Below are 23,749 nucleotides of genomic sequence, written 5' to 3'. Positions count from 1 at the left end.
GTTTTGAGGACTAGTCTGGGCAAAGTTCAAATTCCAGTGAATGCAGGGCTGGATAGAGTGTTATACAGAAGTAAAAGGTAACCTGCTGGTTTTAAGTCTGAAAGGTGCAGAGGTGTATGACTTGAAACAGAGTGAGTAGACAGGTAATAATTACTGATAGTTTCCCTCACTTGTTGGAGTTAATGGCATATATGAAGTATCAGTAGACAGTTTTAGATCTTGAAGTATAGCACTGTAGAAGTGTACTCCAAGAATTGGAACTAGGTAACTTTTTTCCCTTACATGCTAAAAATCTTTATGTGCCTATGGCAGTTTTATTCTGAAGTCTGTAGAATTTATCTATCAGTTTTAATAAATGTTGGTTTTGCTTGCAGATGTAGGTGCATCTGTTGCTGACCGTGAGGCCAGTCTGGAGCTGATTAAGTTGGATATATCACGCACATTTCCATCCCTGTATATTTTCCAGAAGGTAAGATTTCTGTAACTTTAGTTACAACAACTTTAAACATCCGAATAGTTAAACAAGAAAAGAAGCCTAGCTGGGTAAATATGGAATAGTTTCTAGAAGCTGTTTGTATAAAATAACAAAAGTAAGATAAATTCTTATACATACAACATGTTATGAGTTCTGTTGTTTGCTTTTAGTTTCTATTTTAATGAGAATAAAGTAGGGACACTTAATGATGGTCTATGAGTCTTTCTCTCCTGGAAAAAATTGCATGTGATTCCTATTAATGCCTATGAAATTACATGCAAAAATGAGAATATTCTCACTGCTTCTATGGCAATCTTGATGCATTTTAGTACACACTTTCAGGCTTTATGATTTTTATATAGATCCAATATATGCACACACATGTATATAAAATAGCATGCCCTGTTGTAATACAGTAACTTGTATTACTAAGTATTAAAACATCCACTGTCTCTGTAAAGGAAAAAACAACCCTGGATGCATATCAGATATCCTCATTTTTCATTGGGTACTGATTTCCACTGAATTATTTCGTTGGATTATTGGTCTGTTACTTTAACATCTCAAAAACATACATGGTAATGATTAGAGTAAAAACTGATATTAGCCTAGATGTGAGCAAAGCGCTGGCTCAATTGCATCTTGAAAAACTTCACACTGGCTTGCTATCTTCCTATATTAATAAAGTGATTTTGAAAAATCTTTTAAACAATTTTTTTTTTTCCCCTCTTCCTCCCTCCGCTTATATCAGGGTGGTCCTTATCATGATCTCCTGCATAGTGTTTTAGGAGCATATACATGTTACAGACCAGATGTGGGATATGTAAGTATTTGCTGTAAAATGTTTATAACATGGCAAATAAGCTTAAGAAGTCATGTGGTAGAGTATGATAAATAAGTAGGTTATCTAAACTTTATGCTATTAGCACTTAAAAAAAAATCAACTTTGGCACTGACTTAATTTCATAGCAGTTACAATGATGGTAATAAAATAGCTGAAAATGTACTGAATGTTAAGGATGAGTTTGCATGGAAAACTTTGAATGAATGTGTTCACAAGGCATTACAGTTCTGACAGATGCAGAGTGTCCACAGGAAACAAACAAACAAACCCATCCACAAACAAATGCAAGTGGACTTCAAGTGACCACTTAATCTGTTTGTCCTACTGTTGCTCCCACTGCTGTGATTTCCATAGTGATACTATCATCTTCACTACTGCACATCCTAAACACAGGAACTCCTTATTGATGTCTTGTCAAAAACTAATTGCTCAATCTGAGTTGAATGAAGATCAGGTTGTTTGTAGCAAAAAAAACAACCCCAAAATCAACCAAACCCCACCCCCCCAAAAAACCCAACCCATAAAAACCTGCCAAAAAGCCTGCAACCAAACCAACTAAACCAGGCATCTTTCTGAATGTTGTCAGCTTACAGAAGCAGTGAAATAACAGATGCTTTTTTAAATTCTTTTTCTTTTTTTGTTTGTGGGGGTAGGTAGGGACACCTTTCACAAGCTCTAATCACATCTGGACTGAAAAAGAACTTGAGTTTTAAGTCTGACACATACAAAAAAACCATTAATTAGCACAGGGTGTGTTTTCCTGTCTAAATCAGACATGCTTGGGACTCTGCATCAATATCTGGTTGGTTTTTCATGTTCAAATGTTTTTAGCTCTGAATTCTGTCATGTGTGACCTCATTTTTGGAGACCCTCCCATACTCTTTAAGTGAGATTACAAACTCTGCAGGTTCTGAGACTGCTTGGGCCAAGGGTGGAGTTTTAAAAGCCAAATAAGTAATTTTTCATGGATAGGTCTTATCTTTTTGTAATTAGGAACACAGCTAGCCTGGATATTTTTGATAATGGATTTTTTTTTTTTTAAATGTTAATACGGCAGTAAATTTAATGTAATCTATCCCACAAAAATGGAAAGCTGCTGGACTTTTTCTGATGCATATCAATACTCTTTTCCCTAGTTGGTTTAAATGAGTGCATTTTTTTTAAATGAGGAGTAGGCAGCATAAATGCCTAGAAAAGTCAGAATAGTAATCATTGCAGTTGAAATTGGTAAAATTATTTTTAGTATTATGAGAATTCAGATCATCAGTTGACAACTACAAGAATAAATGTTTTTCACTTTTATTGCAGGCTGAAGTATTTTTTGAGACAGTAATCATGGAAAAATGTAAACTTGCATTGTAGCTAACCCCTTAAAGTAATTTTATGTATGTGAATGAATACTGTTTGGCAAGTGGAGAGATATGTATTGACTGTTCTGAAACAGAATTTTGTCTCAATTCCAACATATCTGTCTGGGCCTAAACTGTCCCATATGTGAGGTTTTTCTTCATGTCTGCTTTTCCCTTAGCTTAACAATGAACTTAAGGCCAAGTTCTGTCTCATGAGCCCTGCATCCAGCCTGTGTGGTTTTAACTTTCTTGCATTCCAAGTCCCGAGGACTTGTGAACATGTGACCTTCTGGAACTTCCATGAGGCACCGAAAACCTGCATCTGAAGAAACACTTTCTTGCTGAAATCAGATTGACTGCATGCACAGAATTATTTATCCATGTTTTTTCTGTTCATCTGGAAATGTTATGCAATCGTATTTGATGTATGCAGACTGTAAATATTTGCATTTCTAAAGATATATAAGGTGTGCTGAACCTACTCACCTATATTTGCCCAATGCTTTTCCCACTTGAAGGTACAAGGGATGTCCTTCATTGCTGCTGTGCTCATTCTCAATCTGGAAGAGGCAGATGCTTTCATTGCCTTTGCTAACCTTCTAAACAAGCCATGCCAGCTGGCCTTTTTCCGTGTGGATCACAGCATGGTATGCACAGTTTTCTGGTTTTGAACCCCATAACATGCTTTTGACTTGAAGTATTGATGACTTCCTTTTGTTCTATATAATAATGGAGAACTTTAACCTGTGGTTACAAAATTGAGAACACCCCAGATACTAATCCATAGAACACATCCTACTGTTTTGACTTTTCCTCTAGAAACACTTAATTGTTGTACTTAGCACATTGTGACTTCTTAGGATATGTCGACATCCTCAAATCTTGGTGGGGTTTATGTTACTCTAAACATTCTTTTGATGACTGCGTATGAGATACTTTACTATTTCTACAGATGCTGAAATACTTTGCAGCCTTTGAAGTATTCTTTGAAGAAAACCTTCCCAAATTGTTTCTTCATTTCAAGTCATACAGTCTTACTCCAGACATATATTTGATAGACTGGTGAGTGCAGAAAACATAGCAAACCAACCCTTAGAACTGTTGGAACACCTTCCATTTTGCTATAGGTTTTTCGGGAACGGAAACACACCATACAAAAAGCATTTAGTAGATGCTTACGTACCTTAGCTTTCTAGGTCTTGTGAAATTGTGGTGAACTGTTTTGTGAAACCACATATCCTCTGGCAGGATTCAAACTTTATGAACTGGGATTAGGAGTGACATCTATTCAGATAGAAAATGAGACACGCAGGAGTCCTGTGTGTCTCATTTTCTTGTTGCTGCATGTAAGTCAGCTATGTGTTATGTAAATAGGGGAGAGGATGCTACTACACGGTAGTTGGCTTGTGACTTGATGAAATGAGCATAATCAACTACAGAAAAATGTATGAATATATGAGTATAGACTTTAAAAGCAGGAGGGTGAAGCTTATGATCTGGTTTGGGAAGAAATAAAATTGGAAATACAGCGAACATTTTGAAGTAATGAACGCTCTAAAGCAGAAAGTATCAAACTACATTATGTGCTTGTAACAGAAGGTAGTAATGCAAGCACATGAAGTGTTTGTAGTGCTGCTAGATATGGAATGTATATTCATAACTGTGATAAGTATGTGCTTTAAATAGGTTTATTATATGGGGTAAAAGTTTATAATACATTAAGTTGAATTGGGTTAAATTAATATAAAACAGTCATGTTGTCTGAAATTCAGCTATAAGATGCAGCGGGAGTAAGTCTCAGCAGGAGCAGGTTATACAGTAGCAGCCTTGTGTCAAGAATATGCTGAAGTCCTGAGAGGTTAAGTAGATGGAGAGAGATATATATGTTGCAGAAATAGTGCTGCTGTACAGAGTGTTACAATATTCAGCTTCCAGTTACCTGTGAGAAAGTCTGTGGTAAGGAGTGCTCCAAGGTTCCTGAAGCATTTCGCAATAGGAATAAGGGAGAAACAGAACCACAGTGGGGTTATGGGAGGGCTTCTACAGTACAGTACATACAGCAGACTGAACTATCTGCCCATGTGTAATGAATGCTATTTAAAAATAAACTTCACAGTAAGAAATGCAATTTTGGACTCTTCCCAGTATGAATAGAACAGTGACTGTCTTTAGATTTTGGTGATTTTTAATGTGAATAGAAATTCAAAATGCATTGTGGAAATGTAGTTCTTGAAATCTCAGTAGTATATTAGTGGAATGTAGCCTTCTATTGAGATGATATGTGGCTTGTAGATTTAATTTAGAAATCAAATTATGAACAGAGCTGTTAAACTCTATGGCCTAAGTAATGGGAAGGGTTAAGTTACACAGTTACAAGCTTTGCGCTTAAGTTCTTATTTGTATATTATACTCTGCTTGAGTGTAAAGATGGTTGTAACTTCTCTAGGTAGAGCTTCCTAAAGGAATCCTTTCAAATGGATGATTTCTTGTAGCATAAAAAGAGATGGGTTTCAGAATAGCAGTTCTGACTTCAAAAACTGGAGACTTATGGATCTTTAACATATGGAGAAAATAAGAACATGTGAAGTAACTTATCTGCTCACTCTCAGCTAATGTAACTGAGATTTAAAGGAGGTTGTGTTTTCATATTTCTGAAATAGGTTAAAGTTGTAACTGTACCTTTCTTTTTGGTTTTTGTCCTCAATTGTAGGATTTTTACACTCTACAGCAAGTCATTACCACTTGATCTGGCCTGTCGTGTCTGGGATGTTTTCTGTAGAGATGGAGAAGAATTTTTGTTTAGGACAGGATTAGGAATCCTTCGGTTATATGAAGATATTCTCCTACAGATGGACTTTATTCATATAGCACAGTTTTTGACAAAGCTTCCAGAAGACATTACATCAGAAAAGCTTTTTACTTGTATTGCAGCTATTCAGATGCAGAATAGTAACAAAAAATGGGCACAGGTGAGTTTCTTGGATATGTTTACATATATGTCAAAACAGACATGTCAGCACATGAGTATATGGGGACCTTCTCTTAATGGCTTTTTATGCTGCATGTCTGACTTCTGAGCAATAGGTGTTTCCTTTCTAGTATTTAATTCTAGAAGTTAATCTCCATGCTAATATTGTGGTGGTTAATATTGATCTTTTTTTTATAAGACTGACTTTATAAAACTGTTTTTTTTTTATATTCATTAAATAATTTACTTTTCCAGGTGTTTGCCTCACTGATGAAGGACCACAAAGAAGGAGATAAGAATCATAGCCCAGCACTGAAAAGCTAATCATCATAATGCTGAGATCAATTGAAAATGACGAAAACCACTTGATGACAAAGGAGTTTTCACATGATTTCTAAGTGGAAAAGCACTATAGAAAATGTGAAAATTAGATGGAAAAATGACACAGCTCTCAGTGGAGTAACAAACTGATGAAATCTTCACCCTTTTGCCAGTATTAGCTTTTGTCATGGGAAGATTTGTTTTCACACAGAATACTAAAACCTGTGAAACTGAGAAGTGGGAGAGTTCATATCTAATACTTTAAAAGAATCAGCTCAATGCAATAAACATTTGTAATAACTTCTGTTGGTACTTTAAAAAGAAATTTTGAGGCATAAGTTTTTTTACAAATACCACAAAGGCACTTTTTGGGGGGATGAAGGAAATGCTAAATCGTAAGGCCCCAAAACTGCTATCCAAACCAAATGCTTTGGTACAAATATTACCTCCAAAATTAACAATTTGAAAGTATTGAGGACCAAATAAGGTTGTTTGGTATGTTTATGTGCGAGATGGTTAAGATTTGGGAAGGGGTATTGTCTTTCTTGGTTTTTTTTAAGTTGCAGCTTCGTTCTTCAGTCTGGGCAAATGTAATTAACTCAGGAACTGTGGAAGTATTGTGCCCAAACCTGTTAGAGCAAAAATCATCTGAATTTGAAACAGTGGTAAGATCAGGGCTGCTACTTTCAGAGTGTACAGCTTTCAAAGCGAGCGGTGTTACGCATTTGTTTTGGTGTATTGGTTGTGCAGCTTATTAAAAATGGAGTGGGTATTCTGTGAAAGGGTTTTGCCACCAGAAGTTTCCTTTTGTTCAGCCATTTCCAACCAAGAAATACTTGTATGTAATGGTGAACACTAGAAACTGATGAAGCTATCTGCAGACTTTGTGTTGTCAAAGGAGCAGCCACTTTTAACACTTAAGAATAATGCAGACACAGAATTGGTTTTGAAATGATCTTTTATTAGTGTGCAATACTGAAATCCAAAAAGCATCTGGTTTAGTGATACCTAATTCTTTAACATCTGTTAACTGTGAGACAAAGTCATATTGTATGTGTCACGGTGGATATTTTCAAACATTTCCTGTTGAAGATGCTGTACAACTTGTGTTTTTAGGGGATGGAAATTTAAAATGGATAGCACTGCAGGTGAGGAGCACTTGCACTCTCTTGGTCCATTTTTGCTAATATTTAATGTAAATAAATTCCTTACATGTGGGTTTTTGTAATTGGTCCCTCTGTGGAAATCAATTCCATTATGTGGAAATCAGAATTACTGTTATGTATTTTTAAGTGCAGGAGGCTTTCAGTTGTCTGGTGTTTAAAAGCAAAGTCTACATAACTGGGGTAAAGATTTAGTGTGGTGTAACTTACATTGCTATCTGGTTTTAAAAGTACATATATGCTACTCATAACATTACAATTTGAAAGTGTAAATGTCAGATTTTTCTTAACTTACGTATTCACTACTTTAATTGGATCTAATTTGTCTTATATTTTTGTGTTATCTTGTACAGTTTTCTTACTTTTCAACTATAAATCTGTATATAACTGTAAATAAGAAGGATCAAACCTTCCTCTAAGACCACTAGTAACAATTCCTGTGTAAATAAAACTTACAGGCAGCTGTGCGCTCTGGTTCTTTTTGCTTTCTCTGTGACCTTGCTGCTCCATAGGACAGGAGAATGCCTCAAGGGTAGCGTTACTGATGGAAGCGGAGCTGGTTCCTGCTCTTAAGTGACCACATTTGTGTTACCCGGGTTTCCTGCCTCCCTGAGGAGCTGAGGTGAAGGGCAGTGCAGCACGCCTTAAGGTCATATTTGCTCTATGTGAGGCTCGGGAGCGCTGGATACTCTGCTCCCGGAGGGAGTGTTTCGGTGCCGGGCACAGATTACAGCATTAAAATAGAAGCTGTATTTATTTATGAAGTGGAGCGGGTGCCCCTCTCTCCGCCCTTCTCTCCCTCAGCAATGGCTGCTGCCCCCAGAGCCGGGCCCGGCCGCCGCCGGCAGGGGCCGCTGTGGCCGCGGGAGGTCTGGGCTCAGCTCCGCCCCGACCCCGTGTTTCCGCTGCCCGTCGCCGGCGGTGCACGCGTTCGGAGCCGCCGCCATGAAGCCGGTAGGACGTTGTGGTGGGAGGTGGCGGGCGGAGGGGAGCGGTGCTCGGGCCTCCCGTTGCCACAGGGCGCGCCTGCCGGGGCTCACAAGGGGGGGCCTGGCGCTTCAGCCCGTGCGGGGGCGGCCTCTGGGCCTCTGCCGCGGGCTCCTAGGGAGAGGGTTGTTTCCCCGTGCTGGCTCCGCCTCCCCCCGGACCCGGCAGGGTGTCCCATGCTTCTGCGGCTTCTGGGACTGTAGGAAGCCACAAAAACTCCGGGTGTCGGCGGGCGGACTTTAAATGCGGGCACCAGCCCCCCCGCATCCCCACGCCCGGCCTGCATGCTCTCAGGCTATGAGGTGGCGCCTCGAGAAGAAAGCAGCGGCCGCCCGAGGTGTCTTCTGGGCAGGGGCATTGCTGTCTGTAGCTGTTGTAGCTCAGTGTTGCGTGTATGGCATGGGACAAGTGTTAGTGCTGCTTCTGTCTCGTCAGCCCTTTTGCAGTAGTCAAAACTAAAAAGGGAAGCTAAGGGTGAACTGATAAAAATTCCGCGTTCGAGGAGCCCCACGCTGGACCAGCCACTTGTCCTCTTACTAAAGAGACCCATCTGCCCCTGTCAGTCCTTGCCTTCCATGCCCCCTTCCAAGCTGTGCTACATCCTTTTGCATCCTGAACACCGTTAGGTGTGTTTTGCAGTTTTGGTACAGGGTACCTGTATTGATTGTTCTGAGCCTTGCAGTAGGGCAGCCTCGTCTTGTCCATGCAGCTACTGATCATGGAGACTTTGGGGCAGGAGAGAACCAAGGCTCAGCATGGGAGGAGGACATTTGTCTTAGGCTGTGGTTTTGTACTTTGTACCTTATAGTGTGTGGGGGAAGATAAGCATCCTGAAGAGAGGAGACAGTGGGAGCACAGAGCGATGAACAGTGCCCTGACAATCTGTTTACTGTAGTTTGAGTGTTCGTGTGTCTAAAAGTGATAGATGTAGGGTTTAATAAAAAAGTTGTTGAAGAATGTTGGTGTAAAACATTATTTTCCAGTATTCTCAAAAATGTAACACAGTTAGGTAAATTGGGAGCTAACTGACTGGTCGTGTTTGGAACATACTGTTCAGCCCTGACAGAAACATGGACTTACTGAGATCTGAAACAGTGAAATAAATTTCACAAAGCCATGAACATTTCAGTTACTTGTAGTTTTCTGTTTGTTTCCTAGAGAAAAAACACAAAACGAGTTCCAAGCTTTCGCAAGTTACTGAGAACTAGTAAAATCAAACTTGACAACAAATTAAAGAATAAACAATACAAGCAGCAGAGTGCTGCGAAGAAGTACCGAAAAGAACAAAAGAAGCTAAGGGAGGCTGTCAGAGATGCTATCTCTAAAAAACCTTTTCCATTGGAAGAATGCAGGAAAAATCAAGGTAAGTGTTTGCTCAGAGTTATTTTTATAAGTGAAAAGGTTTATAAGGGTATTTAATAGCACTTACTTAAGCACTTACTGTGCTTAATCTTGTAAAATTGTCGAGGAAACATTGTTTCAGTTTCTGTGTACAAATAATTGCTGGTTTTGTTTGAAGGGAAGAAAGAGACAGTTACAAAAAATATTGTTGCCATTCGGGCAACAAGATCTGACAGTTAGTAGAAACGCATTTGCTGTCACAATTACTGGATTTCACAATTATTGGAAATAATTCACAATTATTGGAATAATTATCAGATTTCACAACAAAGGGACAGTTTTCTGGGATAACACAAAATACATGCATGAAGGTTGATGAGCTCCAGGTTGAAGTAAAGTATAAAATGGTCTCACAAGTATGCAGGGTTAAGCTTTCAAGTCTGAATATACATACGGGATCTTAATCTGGTCACATCATCTTGTAAAATAGCTGAAAAACGGGAAGAAGAAGAAGATGCTCTTCCACTGGACATGATGGATGAAGATGACTTAAAATTAATGGAGGATTTGGCTCTAAAAGCATCCTTTTTAACCAGAGATCTTTCTTCTGAGTGAGTATTGTTGTGATGTCTACTTTTTGTACTAATTCAGCTTTTTATGCTTAATATGTAATTGATATGTAATATAATACATATAGCACTTTCAGTCTGTTTTTTCTTTGTAGTTCCAGTTCAGTGTTTCCTTAGTCTGTCAGTGCATTTGCTATTAATGTATTGATGTGTATCAGTGCATTCACCTGCTTTGCCTGACCTTCAGGATACTGCTTCTGGACAGCGTTCCTTCCTATGAGGTCTCTGGCTGTGAGATGAGTAGCATTCTTCAAACTGAAGGAAATTGTCTTTACAAATACGCTTGTGCAGAGTATTCTGGTTACATGATTGTTTGAAAATCCTAACTTGGCTTTTTTGATGAATGTGAAAAGACTCAGTATGCCTCACTGCTGGAGAGTGGTTTTAATTTTCTCTGTAAACTTCAATTTTCTTCAGTTCTGGAGTGGTTGTTTCAGGCTAAATTTTGAAATGAGCAAAAGCATTTTTTACTGTTTTCAAGAAGAGAGCACGTTTCTTCTAGCCTTATTTTTTTTTTTTCTAATTCAAATACAAATTAATTCGTTAATGCTGATTATGGTTGCTACTTAATAATTTAGTCTAGTTTCAAAAGAAATTGAAATTATGTGATTCTTCATCCCTGGCTTTTAGTTTTTTAATAAGATACACAGATAATGCACTTCACAGCATGCCTGCACTACAGACACTTGCACCATTTAATTTTTTTTGGTAAATTCAAAAATCAGTGCAAGCACTTTACATGTGTGTGTTTGCACTCATATGCCAGTGTTTCAAAATTCACAAAGTTGGCTGACCTGCCAAATTAACTAAATCTCATTTTGTCTTTCTTCATTTCACATTTAGTTTCCTGTAAAAAGGAGATAGGAAACTTTGTATTGTCCTGAATTCAAACATCCTATGCAGATACACATTAACACAGCTTGACTGAATGCTGACTGGTGCTGTCAGTGGTGAACACGCTTAAACATTCCATTTAATAAGATCAGCTATTAAGTGTGGACACTTAATCCAGCTAATGTTCTGTCATGCACAGTTCTTGTCTAATTAGATGGCTAATTCATTTAGTTTGCCTTATGTTTTTCAGTGAACCTGTTCACATCAAAAAACGAAAGCATGAAAGTGTGATTGAAAAATATGAGAAGATGCCAAGACGTATGCAAACTGAGCCAGAAAAAGAACTCATCCATCTGCTTCCAATCAAAGACAAGGGTGGCATTATTCCCCAAACTGTGGAAAAGCCAGGTAAGACACAGATTCTGGAATTGGTATAGTAGCCCAGGTGTAAATAGTTTATTCTTTTTAAATTCTGGTGTTAATTACATGCTTGTCACCAGACACTCTGTTTTTACAGTTCTCAGTGGTGCACAGAGTGAAGAAGAGGACACAGAAATGGAGGATGCAGATGGTAATAAAACATCATGTTTGCTTTTTGGGTTTTTTTGTTTATTTTTCCAAATCATTGACATATCTGAAAAGTATTTTGCTGTTCCCTAAGGAAGTTTGTAATTTAAATGTATTTTGTTTAGAGTGTTTTTGAACGTGTTCATTACCATGTTTCCCCCAAAGCACAACAGTGATTCAGAGCTTGCTTTCTTTTCCTTTCATTATTTTCTAAATATAATCTAAAGTTGAGGTAGGACATACTTATAGCAAAATAATACTCAGAAGACACAAATAAAACAATTGTATTTTTTAAAAAAAGAAGTGAATGCTGAATAATTTGCTTCAAATTGCAGAGCACTATAGTTTCTTGGCATAGTTGGGGTCATATATTATATGTTCCCACTATACTTAGGGAATACTATTTGCAGGTTAAGAAACATTGGGTCCATTTCTTTTTGTAAGCAAAAGATTTTGGAGTCGACCAAAAATTAATCTCCACCATTTACTGTGGAACTGCATATGTTAACTTTTGTGTGGGGTTATCGCAGTCCTCTCTGAAATCTGGTATCTAGAACCGTAGATTGCAATGTGATATTTATTAAGCTGCTTCTCTAGTAACTCTCTTTTCTCTCTCTCACACGTTGTGTTAGACTTTAATGAAGAGCCCCTGCCTGTTCTCACTCCTGAAGAAATGGCAGCTCAAAGGAGGCAAAAGCTGCAGGAAAGGAAGATGCACATAGCTGCCTTAGCGTCTGCCATTCTGTCTGATCCAGATAACAATGTAGGTAGCATTTGCTTGACATGCATCTCTGTGTGTGCAATAAGTCAATAAAGGTCTGAAGTGACCAAATAATAATAAAAGCAGAAAAATATATGTGAAGAATAAAGAAAAAGGTTAGTATTGTATCACTTCTTAGGGAATGGCAGTGAAACTTCTACTATGGTATAAAAGATTTGAATATTTATACCAAATCTGACTGGTATAAAGGATTTGAATTGTGTAAAGATCCAAGTGATTTTGTCTGTACTCTGTTCAGGAGTAATTTGTCCTTCTGAATACTTGTAGTGTTATGAATAATACTGTCTTTGGTATTTCCTATCCAAACTGCCTTGTTCCTTAAGCTTGGCCCTCTGATTTCAGGGTGATATCTGGTAGTTCTCAGTGTTTCAGGATATGCTAATTATTTTCTATAATTCTATGCAAGTATAGTTTGAACATTACTAAGATAAAAATTTTGTTGGTATTCCTTACATTTCTTGCCTCATTATGTAGCTGAGTCTTGAGTGACTGCTGAGTTACTAGCTTTCTCTTTCAAGTATTCAAAACTTGAAACACATTTCTTGTGGCACGCTTTTGCTAAAATGTACATTGTGTTTGCACATTGGTTTGTGAGTGATCTTCAGCTGACTTTGCCTCCTGTGTTAATCAGATTAAGAAGTTGAAGGAGCTGCGTGCCATGTTGATGGAACAGGATCCTAATGTGGCTGTGATTGTTCGGAAGCTGGTCATGGTTTCTTTGATGGAGATATTCAAAGATATTGCGCCTTCTTACAAAATCCGGCCTCTGACTGAAGCGGAAAAGGCTACCAAGGTGAAATACTAGATTTATTCCTAGAGTATTATGAGTAGTTCAGATTTTTTAACGTTATGCCAAATACCAATACTGATTTGCTTAATACGAATTTAAGTTTTGAGCAAAGGGTGACAAATAATTACTTGTGTAAATTTGGAAAATGTGACACTTCTAGGGGCAGAGGTCTTTGTTCTGAACCTTTTATTCTTATGTACTTCCTTCAGTAAGTAGGTAACGTGCTGGTGGTAATGGAGGGAAAAAATGGTATATGAAAGTAATATACCAAACCTGTGGTGAAAGTAGTATACCAAACCTGGGTGACTTTCATCATAAACCTTGGAATAAGACGGTGTTTTGCATCACACTAAAGGGAACTATAAAGAAAGCAAATTCGGCATCATTACCCAACTGGCACAGATTTCTTTGAAATATGCTCAATAATTTGCTGAAGAAATGCAGAGTAACTTGTTTTCTGGAGCTTGTTTTTAACCAATTCATCAGAAGGTTTCTTGGATGTAGATAGTGCAGTTTAGAGGCTTTAAAATAACATCTAGTTGAAAATTGTACTTCAGTCTTCATAAATGAAATAGACCTAGTTGGAAAAGGCCCTCTGAGCACAAGAATGTGTATAGAAATGTGTAGAAATACTGTATTTTTAATATATTTCTATATAGAAGAAAATTTCTTCTATATATTCTATATAGAACAAGAAACTACTGCTTAGATATCTGAGAATTGTTTTAAAATCTGTTTTGTTTTTTGCCACTGGCAAATTTCAGGGTTTAGCTCTCTGAATAAAATCTAATTTGTATTATGTTTACAGGTTAAAAAAGAAACTCAGAAACTGAGAGAATTTGAAGAAGGCCTTGTAAGCCAGTATAAATTTTACTTGGAAAATCTGGAGCAAACAATTAAAGGTACAGTCAGCACTTCCCATTCTTTTTTTGGTAGTAAATACAAAGTTGTTTGTGGCATCACAGTTTACCTCCTCTGATTGAATGCTGCCTCATCTTTGAAGTATTACTTGCATGAACTATGCAGAAGAATGCCTGCAATAACTAAAAATGTAAATATGTAAATTCTCCCCTCCATTCTGAACAGTAATCACTAAAAATGTTTTCTGCAGATTGGAAACAAAGAAAGTTGAAGAAAAGCAATGTCATCTCATTAAAAGCATATAAAGGTCTGGCAGAAATAGCAGTGAAGTGTCTGTGTGAGCTGCTTGTGGCCCTACCCCACTTTAACTTCCACAACAACATTATTGTTCTGATTGTTCCGCTCATGAATGATGCATCAAAAATGGTAAGTAATTTTCTGATTAGGGGAACAGTTCTTGTCTTGGATGAAAAATAATCTATTTCTGAGCTTTATCCACAATATCCAGATATTGTGTGGGCATATCTTTTCACAATTTTAAAGGCTGTGTCCACTTTCTAGTTAGTAAATACCATCACCATTAGCAGTGAGCTGTTGTCATGTACTTGGCTTTACAAAAGAATTTCTTTGAATTCACTTTTCAGATTTCTGAACTGTGCTGTGAGGCAGTTAAGAAGCTCTTTAAACAAGACAAGTTGGGCTGTGCTTCGCTTGGTGTAGTTAAAGTAATTTCTGGCCTTGTGAAAGGTAGAAATTATGATGTCAGACCTGAGGTAAGAGTCTTCCTGTTATGCTACAGAATTTTCTTCTGTCGATGGTTTAAAAAAAATCTGAAAGTTAAAGTTAGTGCAGCTGCTGGCTACAGACTAGCAGAATTTCCTCACTTATCAGAACACAGCCAGGTTAAGAGTGGGCTGAGACAGAGGATTAGCAAAAGATATATGGGGCAGGGGAAGGAGACTGGGAACAGGAGATCAGATCCCTATAGAGGCGTGGGTTAAGTCAGGCAGGGAGACCTGAAGTGAGAGAGGCAAGTGTAGGAATGGGTGGAAATGGACAGTGCTGGGGAACGAACTGGGTGCAGAGATGAGATATGTAGGTATAAAGGAACAGGATGGAAGTAAACAGAAGAACCTTTGACCAGCAGAGCCCAGTAGCTGGAATGGAACTAAGGGTTTCTTACCCTCCATTCCTCCGTTGTGGATCACCTTTCGTTGTATTTATTTTATTTTACAATAGGTGCTAAAAGTATTTCTTCACTTAAGAATTAAGGAAGTAGAATTACAAAAAGATTCCGAAGACATTGCACCAAAGAAAAAGTTCATGACTTACAAAGAGAAAAGGAAAAATCTTTCAAGAATGCAAAGAAAGGTATGACCTGTCCTTTCTCATGCTCTGTGGCATTGACTTTATGTAGCAATTTGTTCAGCAATGATTGCACTTCTGTTGCCATTGTTATCTGTCAGCATCAGTGATTAGTCTTTGCATTGAACATTTATGAGGTTCTATAAGGAATTTAATTATCTTCCTAATTTTTTCTCTTTCTGGTGTTGATAATACCTTTGATTGGTTGCTTCTGATAGGAAGGAATACATCTTAGCTGGTTACCCTGTAGCATTGCAGTGTGACTTAAGGAACTCACCAAGCAGGAAAGATTTGTTTTCTGGGTATCTTTGGAACCTGGATATTCAGGCTGGTTAGAAACATAATAATCTGTTGTCTTAAAATCAATTGTATGTTTTCAGTGGAAGAAAGCAGAAGAGAAGCTGGAACGAGAACTCTTGGAAGCAGAAGCATCAGAAAGTAAAGAAAAAAAACTGAAGCTTGTAAGTAGTTTAGAAATTATTTTCCTATTTTTGCAAAGTAGCAGCCAAGTAACCAAGTGTCTCCCCTCCATCCCAGCCAGCATTCCACACCTCTAGGTAGTGGTGCCAGCTTAGAAACATTTTGCCAGAGGTCTAGGTTTTAGTAAACAAGCCCCTCTCAGTTTACCTATTCCTATTTCCTTCTGTGCTCTGCAAAAAAAAAAAAAAGAAAAAAGGTATTTAAATCCATTGATGTATGTCCTCCAGGTGCCATGTTCTATGTGACACTATGAAATGGCTGTTGTCAGTCTCTCAGGGTGTCCTTTAGGCAAAGGAGGAGTGTGACTAACATGGACTAGGGAGAAGAGAGGCTGTCTAAGAGAGCAGGAGGGGACAAAGTAGCGGGCAGGAGAGCAGGACTTGAGCTTTTCAGCATGCCAAGAGCAGAGATGGCAGTGCCAGGACTGGTTTGGAAGGCCTGAGTGCAGGCTTGGACAGAGAAGCGTTTTCAGTTAAGTTTAAGTGAAGTAGAAAGATCTGGTTTACATGCTTTATCAAATACTTATTTGATTTTGTTTTCTTTCTCCAGCATACAGAGACCTTGAATATTGTATTTGTAACTTACTTTAGAATCTTGAAGAAAGCTCAGAAGTCTCCACTTTTGCCAGCCGTGCTAGAAGGTCTTGCAAAGTAAGAACCGAGTCCACCTTCTTTTGTGTGTGTTAGAAAAGACATGAGGCACCAAAGGGATTTTTGATTTTGAAAGAGATTTATAAGCAGGGACCAAAGATGGTTGCTGACGAATGTGTTGAAATTCTTTTATTTCTCTGCTGAAGTTTTCACTTACTTCTAAGCACATTTCAATGTTAATGATGTTAAATTTGCCATGATAGAACTGATGTGATGCAAGCCCAACAGAATATGATGTGACTCTATTATTTTGTCTGATTACTTCCTGAAGAATACGAGCATGTCTCTAATGCTGTAGGGAAGCTCTGATTAGCACTTGGGCACTGACTCATCCATCTCTGTTAGATAATAGATGTTCAGCATTTGATTTAGCTTTGCTTTTAAGCTGCAGATTTTGGCAATGCAAATATTTTAAACTGAGTTTGCAGATAATGTCTGTAGCTTAAAAGTAAAATTTTCTTTTATTCAAGGTTTGCTCATCTGATAAATGTGGAATTTTTTGATGACCTGTTGATTGTCCTTCATTCGCTTATTGCATCTGGGGTAAGTTGAGCTTGCTTTTATTCCAGTTTTCTTAAAATTACGTTCTTTAGGGTACTTACTCAGTTTTGCATTCTTAGGGTTTAAGCTATCGTGAGAGTCTTCATTGCATTCTCAGTGCTTTTCATATACTCTCTGGTCAAGGTAAGAGATCTTGGGAAACAAACTTTTGTTTAATAATGTTTGATAATTAATGGAGTAAATGTATTTACTTGGGATTATGTTAATAGGTGATGTTCTTAACATCGATCCGATGAAATTCTACACACATCTTTACAAGACACTGTTCAGCCTACATGCAGGTAACTTCAGATTCTTATTTTCAGCGTGTACCTGGATAATGTTTATTCTGTTTGGTATCATAGCCTGAATGCAACGTTAATAAATTACAGTTGTTTTAAGATATCTATCTTCTGAAAATGTTACTATCTGCTTTAATCTACTTTTTTCTGAAGTTGCACGTTGTGCCACTGCAGTGCAAATACTGTAAGTATTATTGCAATGCATGGTAACAGGTTCTAATTATTTCATTAGGGAATGCCAAGTATGTGGTTTTAGATAAGCATTTATCCTGTCGACAGTTTAAGTTGTTTGACTTCCTTATAATTGTTTCTTTCAAAAGCAATTAAGAATTCTCTCTTTTTTCTCAAACTCTTTCCCTAACAGGAAACAATCTCTATTTTTTCTTACATATTTTAAAGAATAATTTCAATTTAACATCAGTTTTCTAAAATATCTGGTTTATATTTCTGATGTTTATAATTCTGATGTTTGAATTTTCAAATCTAAATCTTCTAATAATTCTGAGAAATCAAATAGTTAATGAAAAAAGATACTTACAAAGTTTGAAATTAACATTATGTTCATTAACTTCATCAATGTGTATTCACTGAGAGGAAAGATTGATAAAAGCATTCTACAAGTCTGGAGGGGTAAACGACTAAACCTTTGTACCATTTAACAATTTATAGAAGATGATCTCATGAATGCACTTAGGATTAAAACACTAACTGCTTCTAAAGTGTAGACATTTTTGGTGGAACAAGTATTTTCTTAGAAAGGAGCACAGAAACAATGATACACTTGTTCTGTTGAAAGCTGGACTATTTTTGCCAAAAAAGGGTGGATACTTATGTCTGTATCGCATTAGTGATGTGCTTGAACCTCTTAGCTTTCATGCTGTTTCTCAGGTTTTGGTGTACAGTCAATGACAGAGTATTTAGCTGCATATTCCTCAAAATGGTTACTTATTCTTTGTATGAAATCCTGTTTTTGAGGTGGTACCAATGATGACGTAGGGATTGTGCTCCAGTGCCTGGATGTCATGTTTGCCAAGCGGAGAAAGCAAGTTTCCCAGCAACGCGCTCTTGCTTTCCTAAAGCGACTCTCCACGCTTGCTCTTCATGTACTTCCAAATTCCAGTGTTGGGATCTTGGCAACAAACAGGATATTAATGCAAGTACGTTTTACTTGTTGGAACTTTTAGCTTACTGGTTAAAGTGTATTGGATTTTTTGACGCTGATTTTATGCAAAGTATTTTGAAGCTTCTTAAGCAAGAATGATGAAAACTGAGGATCCTTAAATACTGCTGATACAGAATAACATGGAATGAGCCCTGAACTTGACTTAACCATGTTAGAATTGGATATGTAATGTAAGCAACTTAGTCCTTTTTTTTTTCTGTTGTAGACTTTCCCAAGGATGGACCTATTACTGGACAATGAATCTCAAGGCAGTGGAGTTTATCTTCCAGAACTAGATGAACCAGAACATTGCAATGCTCAGAACACAGCTCTATGGGAGCTGCATTTATTGCAGGTCAGTGAGTAGCTGGGTGATCTGGGAAGTAAAGGTCAGCAGTAAATAGGTGCTAAATGTTTATATGTTTTACTCAAATAGCAAACATGGGTCTACAGGTTTACCAATCAATTCTGGCCCACATGAGCCTATTCTGTACAAAAAGGAAGAGCAGCATGGTGATACAAGGTAAGACTGAGCTCAAAAGGGGATGTTATATAGCTCCCTATGATAGCGCCACACTGGATTTTAGTGCAGGTTGCCTAACAAGACTCTTTTGGAGACTTTTTCAATCTGTTAAATTCTCTTGCATTCCAGCCCTTCTCTGTGGAGCAGCTGACACCTTGATCTGTCATTCCAGCCTGGGTGCAGAGTTTGGGCATGGGAAGGGCTTCTGCTGCCCTTTCTCCTGACTTCTGGGACTAGGAAGTAGATTAACTGTGGAGAGTTACATTTACAGCATGACGTGCTAGCGAATAAATGTATGACTGGGTGTTCTCATTACTTAACCCCAGAAACTTACTGATTTTGTGGTGCTGTTTTTCTATCTAAAACAAAAGCAGAATCTTCTATCTTGCCAAAATGGAAATAAATGCTAGTATCCGTAGATAAATACATTGTCTCTTATCTCTCAGTTTCTTGTTTCTTTCAGAGACACTATCATCCAACAGTGCAGAAATTTGCAGCTCACCTTATTGCTGGAGCTCCAACTGAAGGCTCAGCAGCTCTTTCACTTGATTTGAGCCAAAGGTGAGTTATCAGAGAGTTCTATTTTTAAAAACAGTGCCTGAAAAGAAGCTGTTGCTCATACTTTATTAAAGGAATGCCAAAAAATAACTATCCATAAAATGAAAAGATTTTGTTCTTCAAATTCACTTCCTTTGTTCTTCTGCCACTACAGAATGTTGGCTGCCTTTTTTTTTTTTCCTTTAAGGCTTGTTGCCAGGCTGTGACTAGGATAAAAATTTGAAAGTGCAGTGTGCTTTCTTCCTATGGGAGCAAAATAGCTGCATTTCCTCAGTAGCAGCCGTGATGTGCATATGGATCAGGATCACTGAACTGTGGCTGTCCAGTGTAAACGGGAAACCAAGTTGCAGCATAAAGTCCATAGTATGTTAAAACGAAAGAACAGCCATCCTGGTTCTTGCTCTGGGAGGTGAAATGAACAGTCTGCTCTAATACGCTCTTCCTGTGCCTCACATAACTTGATAGACCTCTATCACAGAATCATAGAATCATAGAATAGTTAGGGTTGGAAAGGACTGTAGGTCCACCCCCCCTGCCATGGGCAGGGACACCTCGCACTAAACCATGCCGCCCTCCATGTACCTTCTCTTCTGGCTGAGGAGATGTGGCCCAGACGGAAGCTGTTTGTACTTTTCATCATTTTTGTTGCCTTTTCCTGAACTTTTACCAATTCAAGTATTTCAAGATGAGGAAATTAGAGACTCAGATGCAATATTTGAGATGTGGATGATCTATGGATTTATACACTGATGTAACTATTTTCTATTCTGTTCTCTGTTTCTTTTCAACTCCAAACAGCATTAAGATCACAAATCCCAGGAAAGTATCTGTCATAACAAGATAACAAGATTTTTTTTCATTAAGTGATAGTGGTCAGCTGTTGTTTTTATGTGAAGCTGAGATTGCTTTTTGTCTGTTTTTTTTTCACACTAAATTTCATTTGCCTTTTTACTGACCACCTCGTACAGACTATCTGCAGTTCTTTACAGGCAGCTCATTCTTACTGCCACAAATAATTTGATACCCTCCAGCTAATGTTTGAGTGTGTTGAAAAGCACATGTCCTGGCACCAGACATTGTGGAAATCCATAGGTCTTCTTGACAGGGTAAAAATTCATCATATCTCCTGTCCCTTGTTTCCTATCTTTTAACCAGTTCTTTTCCCATGTGATGATAGTATTCCTTCTCCCATGGCTGCTTGATTTTCATAAAACCGTTTGGTAAGGAACTGTTGGAAATTGGAACAGATTGGATCAGCTAGGTAATATTCATCCATGTTTTTTTTGTTTTTTTTTTTTTTTGCTTGCTAGTACAGGGCAAGCAGTGACTGCTTGGACCTCTTGCAAGCCAATAGAACAGTTTTCTTGTATCCCATTTCTTCTGTCCTCCAACTCAGTATTTAAACACATTTTACTTGCTTTTGCTTGTATTCTTTCCCAGCTTGTTGACTTTCAGTCTTTTCCAGGTGATGGTCCTTACTCTGAGGAGTTCTCTTAAAGCATGATAGAGGGTATGAATGTGTGTGTGTGTGAAAATCTGCTCTTGATTTGGTGATAGATTATTTGAAAATGTGTCTAACAGCATTTTTCTTTCACTGTGGTTTTTGCTGTAGGCCTGCTACAGAACATTTTGAGGCATACAGTATGAGAGGAATGACCTTTAATCCTCCTGTTGCATCAGTAACACCCAGAAGAAAGGTACTGTCTCATCTCTCTGTGTCCCTTTTTTAACCACAATATGCCAATATAGCTTTGTATCTACCTGCTGGCTCACTATGCAGTGCCCAGGCATTAGCACACTTCTTTTGATTTTCTGGTTTCTGCACTTTCTGTTTCAAGTATTTATTTTTTTTTTAACTGGCATTATATAGCACTGACTATGTAGAAGGAAGAAAAAGCTGTATGCATAGTTTCACCTCCCATAGCAATCATTTAATGTAGCAAGATGAATTTGGTAGCTGTAACTTATCTATCTTATGCACTTTGCAATGGTTCAGTGCAGATTTCTTGTCCATCTTCTGTAATAATGAACTAATGTTTGTTCACAAAGCAGTAATAAAGAGCCAGCATTCTTTTCCCAGTGTGGGTAGCTGGATTTCCAGAGCCTTTGGTTGAGTAGAGGGATACTTATCCCCATTAGTGTCACGTTACAGCTTTAAAGTGTAAATTGGAAGGGAACAAAGACTGAATGTATAAATAGGAGAAATGGCTGAACACTTTTTAGAGCCTCAGCGCTGAATGTGTTCCAGATCCAATCTCCATTAAACGTCCAGTGAGTGGTGTGTCCTTTAAAAAGTGATCATTAATTTTCTTTCTTCCTCGTGAAAACATTGTAACTTATTAACCTTGTTAGTGCCTTCAATTTGTAACTCGGTAATGTCAGCTAAAGCCTTGAGAGCACAGGTTTTTTTCCATTGTAGGGAAGCACTTTCTGAAAATGTATTTCTACTTACTCTGTCCTTTTAGAATGACTTCTTAACGTGTTTGCCCTGCTGGGGTGTTACGTTAGCAGCTCTGACAGAACAAGGCTGAGTACAGCAGATAGGAGAGACATTTGTTTAGTCCTTGATTAAGGAAGTGCACAAGCTCTTTTAGGTAGCAGAAACGAAGAGGAAGATAACAGAAAGAAGAGACTGTCCATAGGTAGCTATAATGGACATAACTGCTAATTTAAGCTATGCATGGAAAACACATACTGGCCTTGTTTATTAATGGAACTGATATTTTGTAATTTTCAGGACACATTCTCACAAATGGATTCATTTATAGATGAAGAGCTAAACAGCCAGCTTCAACAACACCACAGTGGGACTGTTGTTCAAAAGCTCTTGGATTTTGCTAAACACTTGAAGGAATCATCCTTGTTGTAGATATATCTGTCAGTCATGTTCAGTTGGCTTCTTAATTACAGGGAAAGACTGGCTGGAAGAAATTTCCACTCACCATTAAAGGAATTCAGGTGGGTTATTGTGTGAATATAATAGGTATATGTACCACATGAAATAGGTAACAGCAGTTTTTCACACAGTTCCAACCACTGAGCTCATGTTCTCAAAACTTGGGAACTAGAACGAACAGTCGGTCATATTAGTAATTTAAAAAAGATACAAAACCAGGTGATTTTAAAATCGTGTGCAACCATGCATTATAGTATTTTTGTTTATATATTTTCTAATTTTTCTAACAGAATATATGTATGTATTTCTGAGAAATCACTGGGTTGTATTGCTAAATTAATAAATATTTTTGAAATTTTAACATAATTTTGATTCCTTTGATGTTTAAGATACCTTGAGATTTGGCGTATGTATGGTGTTTTTTCTGTTTTCCTTCTGATGTCTCCTAACCGTTTACCTCATCTTGAAATGATTTTGCATTTGGTGGAGTCTTTTTCACCTCTGATGAAAAGGAGGTTATTGAATTCCACTTTTTTAGTTTTTAGTATTATCCAGGCTAGTTCACCAAATTTCAGGTAGCTAAACAAATTCACAAACATTTTTAGAATAGACATCTATCTATAAATAGAATAGAAAATAAGTGGTTTACTGTGTGGATTACAAAACTGCCAATGTAATACATGTGTGTCTGTCTGGTTAGGTTGCCGTTCCCATCACTTCTGAGTGGTTCTTTTCCATTAAGTGTCTGCAAATATGGATGTGATTTAAATTCTGAAAAATTCCAAGGCGACCACTTGCCAGTACTTTTTCATTTCAGGAAGGCAAAAGCAAAGCGTCAGCATCGTAAACCATTAATTTTTTTTTACAACATACACAAATACAAGTTTATTCTTCAAGTCAGCAGAGAGAAAATAGTCCAGGTGGAAAAGTCACTTTTAAAATTGCTCATTTTACATAGTTTCCAAACAATAGAAAGACTGTTGCATTGTCAGAATACTTCGACAGAATGCTTGAAGAGGCAGAGGGAGACAACTGTACAGCTAAGTCATTCTGAAACATCCTATTTGTCTATTGGAGCAACATATATTTACTGCTATTTATTTTTGTGTTTAATGTGCTAACTCTGCCAAATGTCTACCACTATTGAAGTTATTTATCACAGACAGGAAGAAACATCACCATTGTTACATTTAGCAGGCTACTTTAAAAGAAAACTGAGGTTCAGAGTGGAATAGTAACAGCCAGTGATTAAAAACCAAATGTTAATTGAAGTATTTGGAGGCCTAAAGCAGAATGGACAGTTCAGTTTCAGAAGCTGCAGACTCAACCTTTCGGTGACATGTAAAGCTACCAGCAAGTTGTT

General features: G+C 37.7%; 2 protein-coding genes across 3 annotated transcripts in view; both read left to right on the top strand.

Annotated features, from left to right (window-relative positions):
* Positions 1 to 7,416, top strand: part of TBC1D12 (TBC1 domain family member 12) — a gene marked incomplete at its 5' end in the record, with an annotated part of 46,310 nt that extends 38,894 nt beyond the window's left edge. Inside the window, 6 exons of the mRNA XM_080621723.1 lie at positions 375 to 469; positions 1,227 to 1,298; positions 3,187 to 3,315; positions 3,621 to 3,730; positions 5,379 to 5,637; positions 5,892 to 7,416. Coding sequence (XP_080477849.1) covers positions 375 to 469; positions 1,227 to 1,298; positions 3,187 to 3,315; positions 3,621 to 3,730; positions 5,379 to 5,637; positions 5,892 to 5,960 — 734 coding nt within the window. The 3' untranslated portion in view covers positions 5,961 to 7,416. The remainder of the gene's footprint in view (positions 1 to 374; positions 470 to 1,226; positions 1,299 to 3,186; positions 3,316 to 3,620; positions 3,731 to 5,378; positions 5,638 to 5,891) is intronic.
* Positions 7,417 to 8,036: 620 nt separating this feature from the next.
* On the top strand, positions 8,037 to 23,106 carry NOC3L (NOC3 like DNA replication regulator). Of its 2 annotated transcripts, XR_013957229.1 has the most exons (22): positions 8,037 to 8,074; positions 9,266 to 9,470; positions 9,939 to 10,059; positions 11,162 to 11,319; positions 11,429 to 11,482; positions 12,111 to 12,241; positions 12,891 to 13,052; positions 13,858 to 13,951; positions 14,161 to 14,336; positions 14,555 to 14,683; positions 15,150 to 15,281; positions 15,656 to 15,736; positions 16,305 to 16,405; positions 16,876 to 16,948; positions 17,026 to 17,089; positions 17,176 to 17,247; positions 18,223 to 18,404; positions 18,636 to 18,764; positions 19,396 to 19,493; positions 21,103 to 21,187; positions 22,228 to 22,448; positions 23,087 to 23,106. XR_013957229.1 is itself a non-coding variant. In XM_080621571.1 (21 exons), exons 1-21 carry the CDS (start codon positions 8,066 to 8,068, stop codon positions 22,357 to 22,359), a joined length of 2,388 nt encoding a protein of 795 aa, XP_080477697.1. In that variant the 5' UTR covers positions 8,037 to 8,065; the 3' UTR covers positions 22,360 to 22,752. The 2 variants fall into 2 exon arrangements, 1 of the variants encoding a protein (XP_080477697.1); XM_080621571.1 differs by lacking the exon at positions 23,087 to 23,106 and having other exon boundaries at positions 22,228 to 22,752.
* The last annotated feature ends 643 nt before the right edge of the window (positions 23,107 to 23,749 follow it).

Source organism: Psittacula echo (assembly GCF_963264785.1).
Source record: "Psittacula echo genome assembly, chromosome: 6".
Classification (NCBI taxonomy): Eukaryota; Metazoa; Chordata; class Aves; order Psittaciformes; family Psittacidae; genus Psittacula; species Psittacula echo.
This window is presented reverse-complemented; position numbering and strand designations above follow the sequence as displayed.

Excerpts from the sequence above, each read along its gene's own strand:
- NOC3L (XM_080621571.1), top strand. Across the intron at positions 13,952-14,160 it reads TCTGGAGCAAACAATTAAAG|ATTGGAAACAAAGAAAGTTG; the intron begins GTACAGTCAGCA and ends TGTTTTCTGCAG. Across the intron at positions 17,248-18,222 it reads ACTGTTCAGCCTACATGCAG|GTGGTACCAATGATGACGTA; the intron begins GTAACTTCAGAT and ends CCTGTTTTTGAG.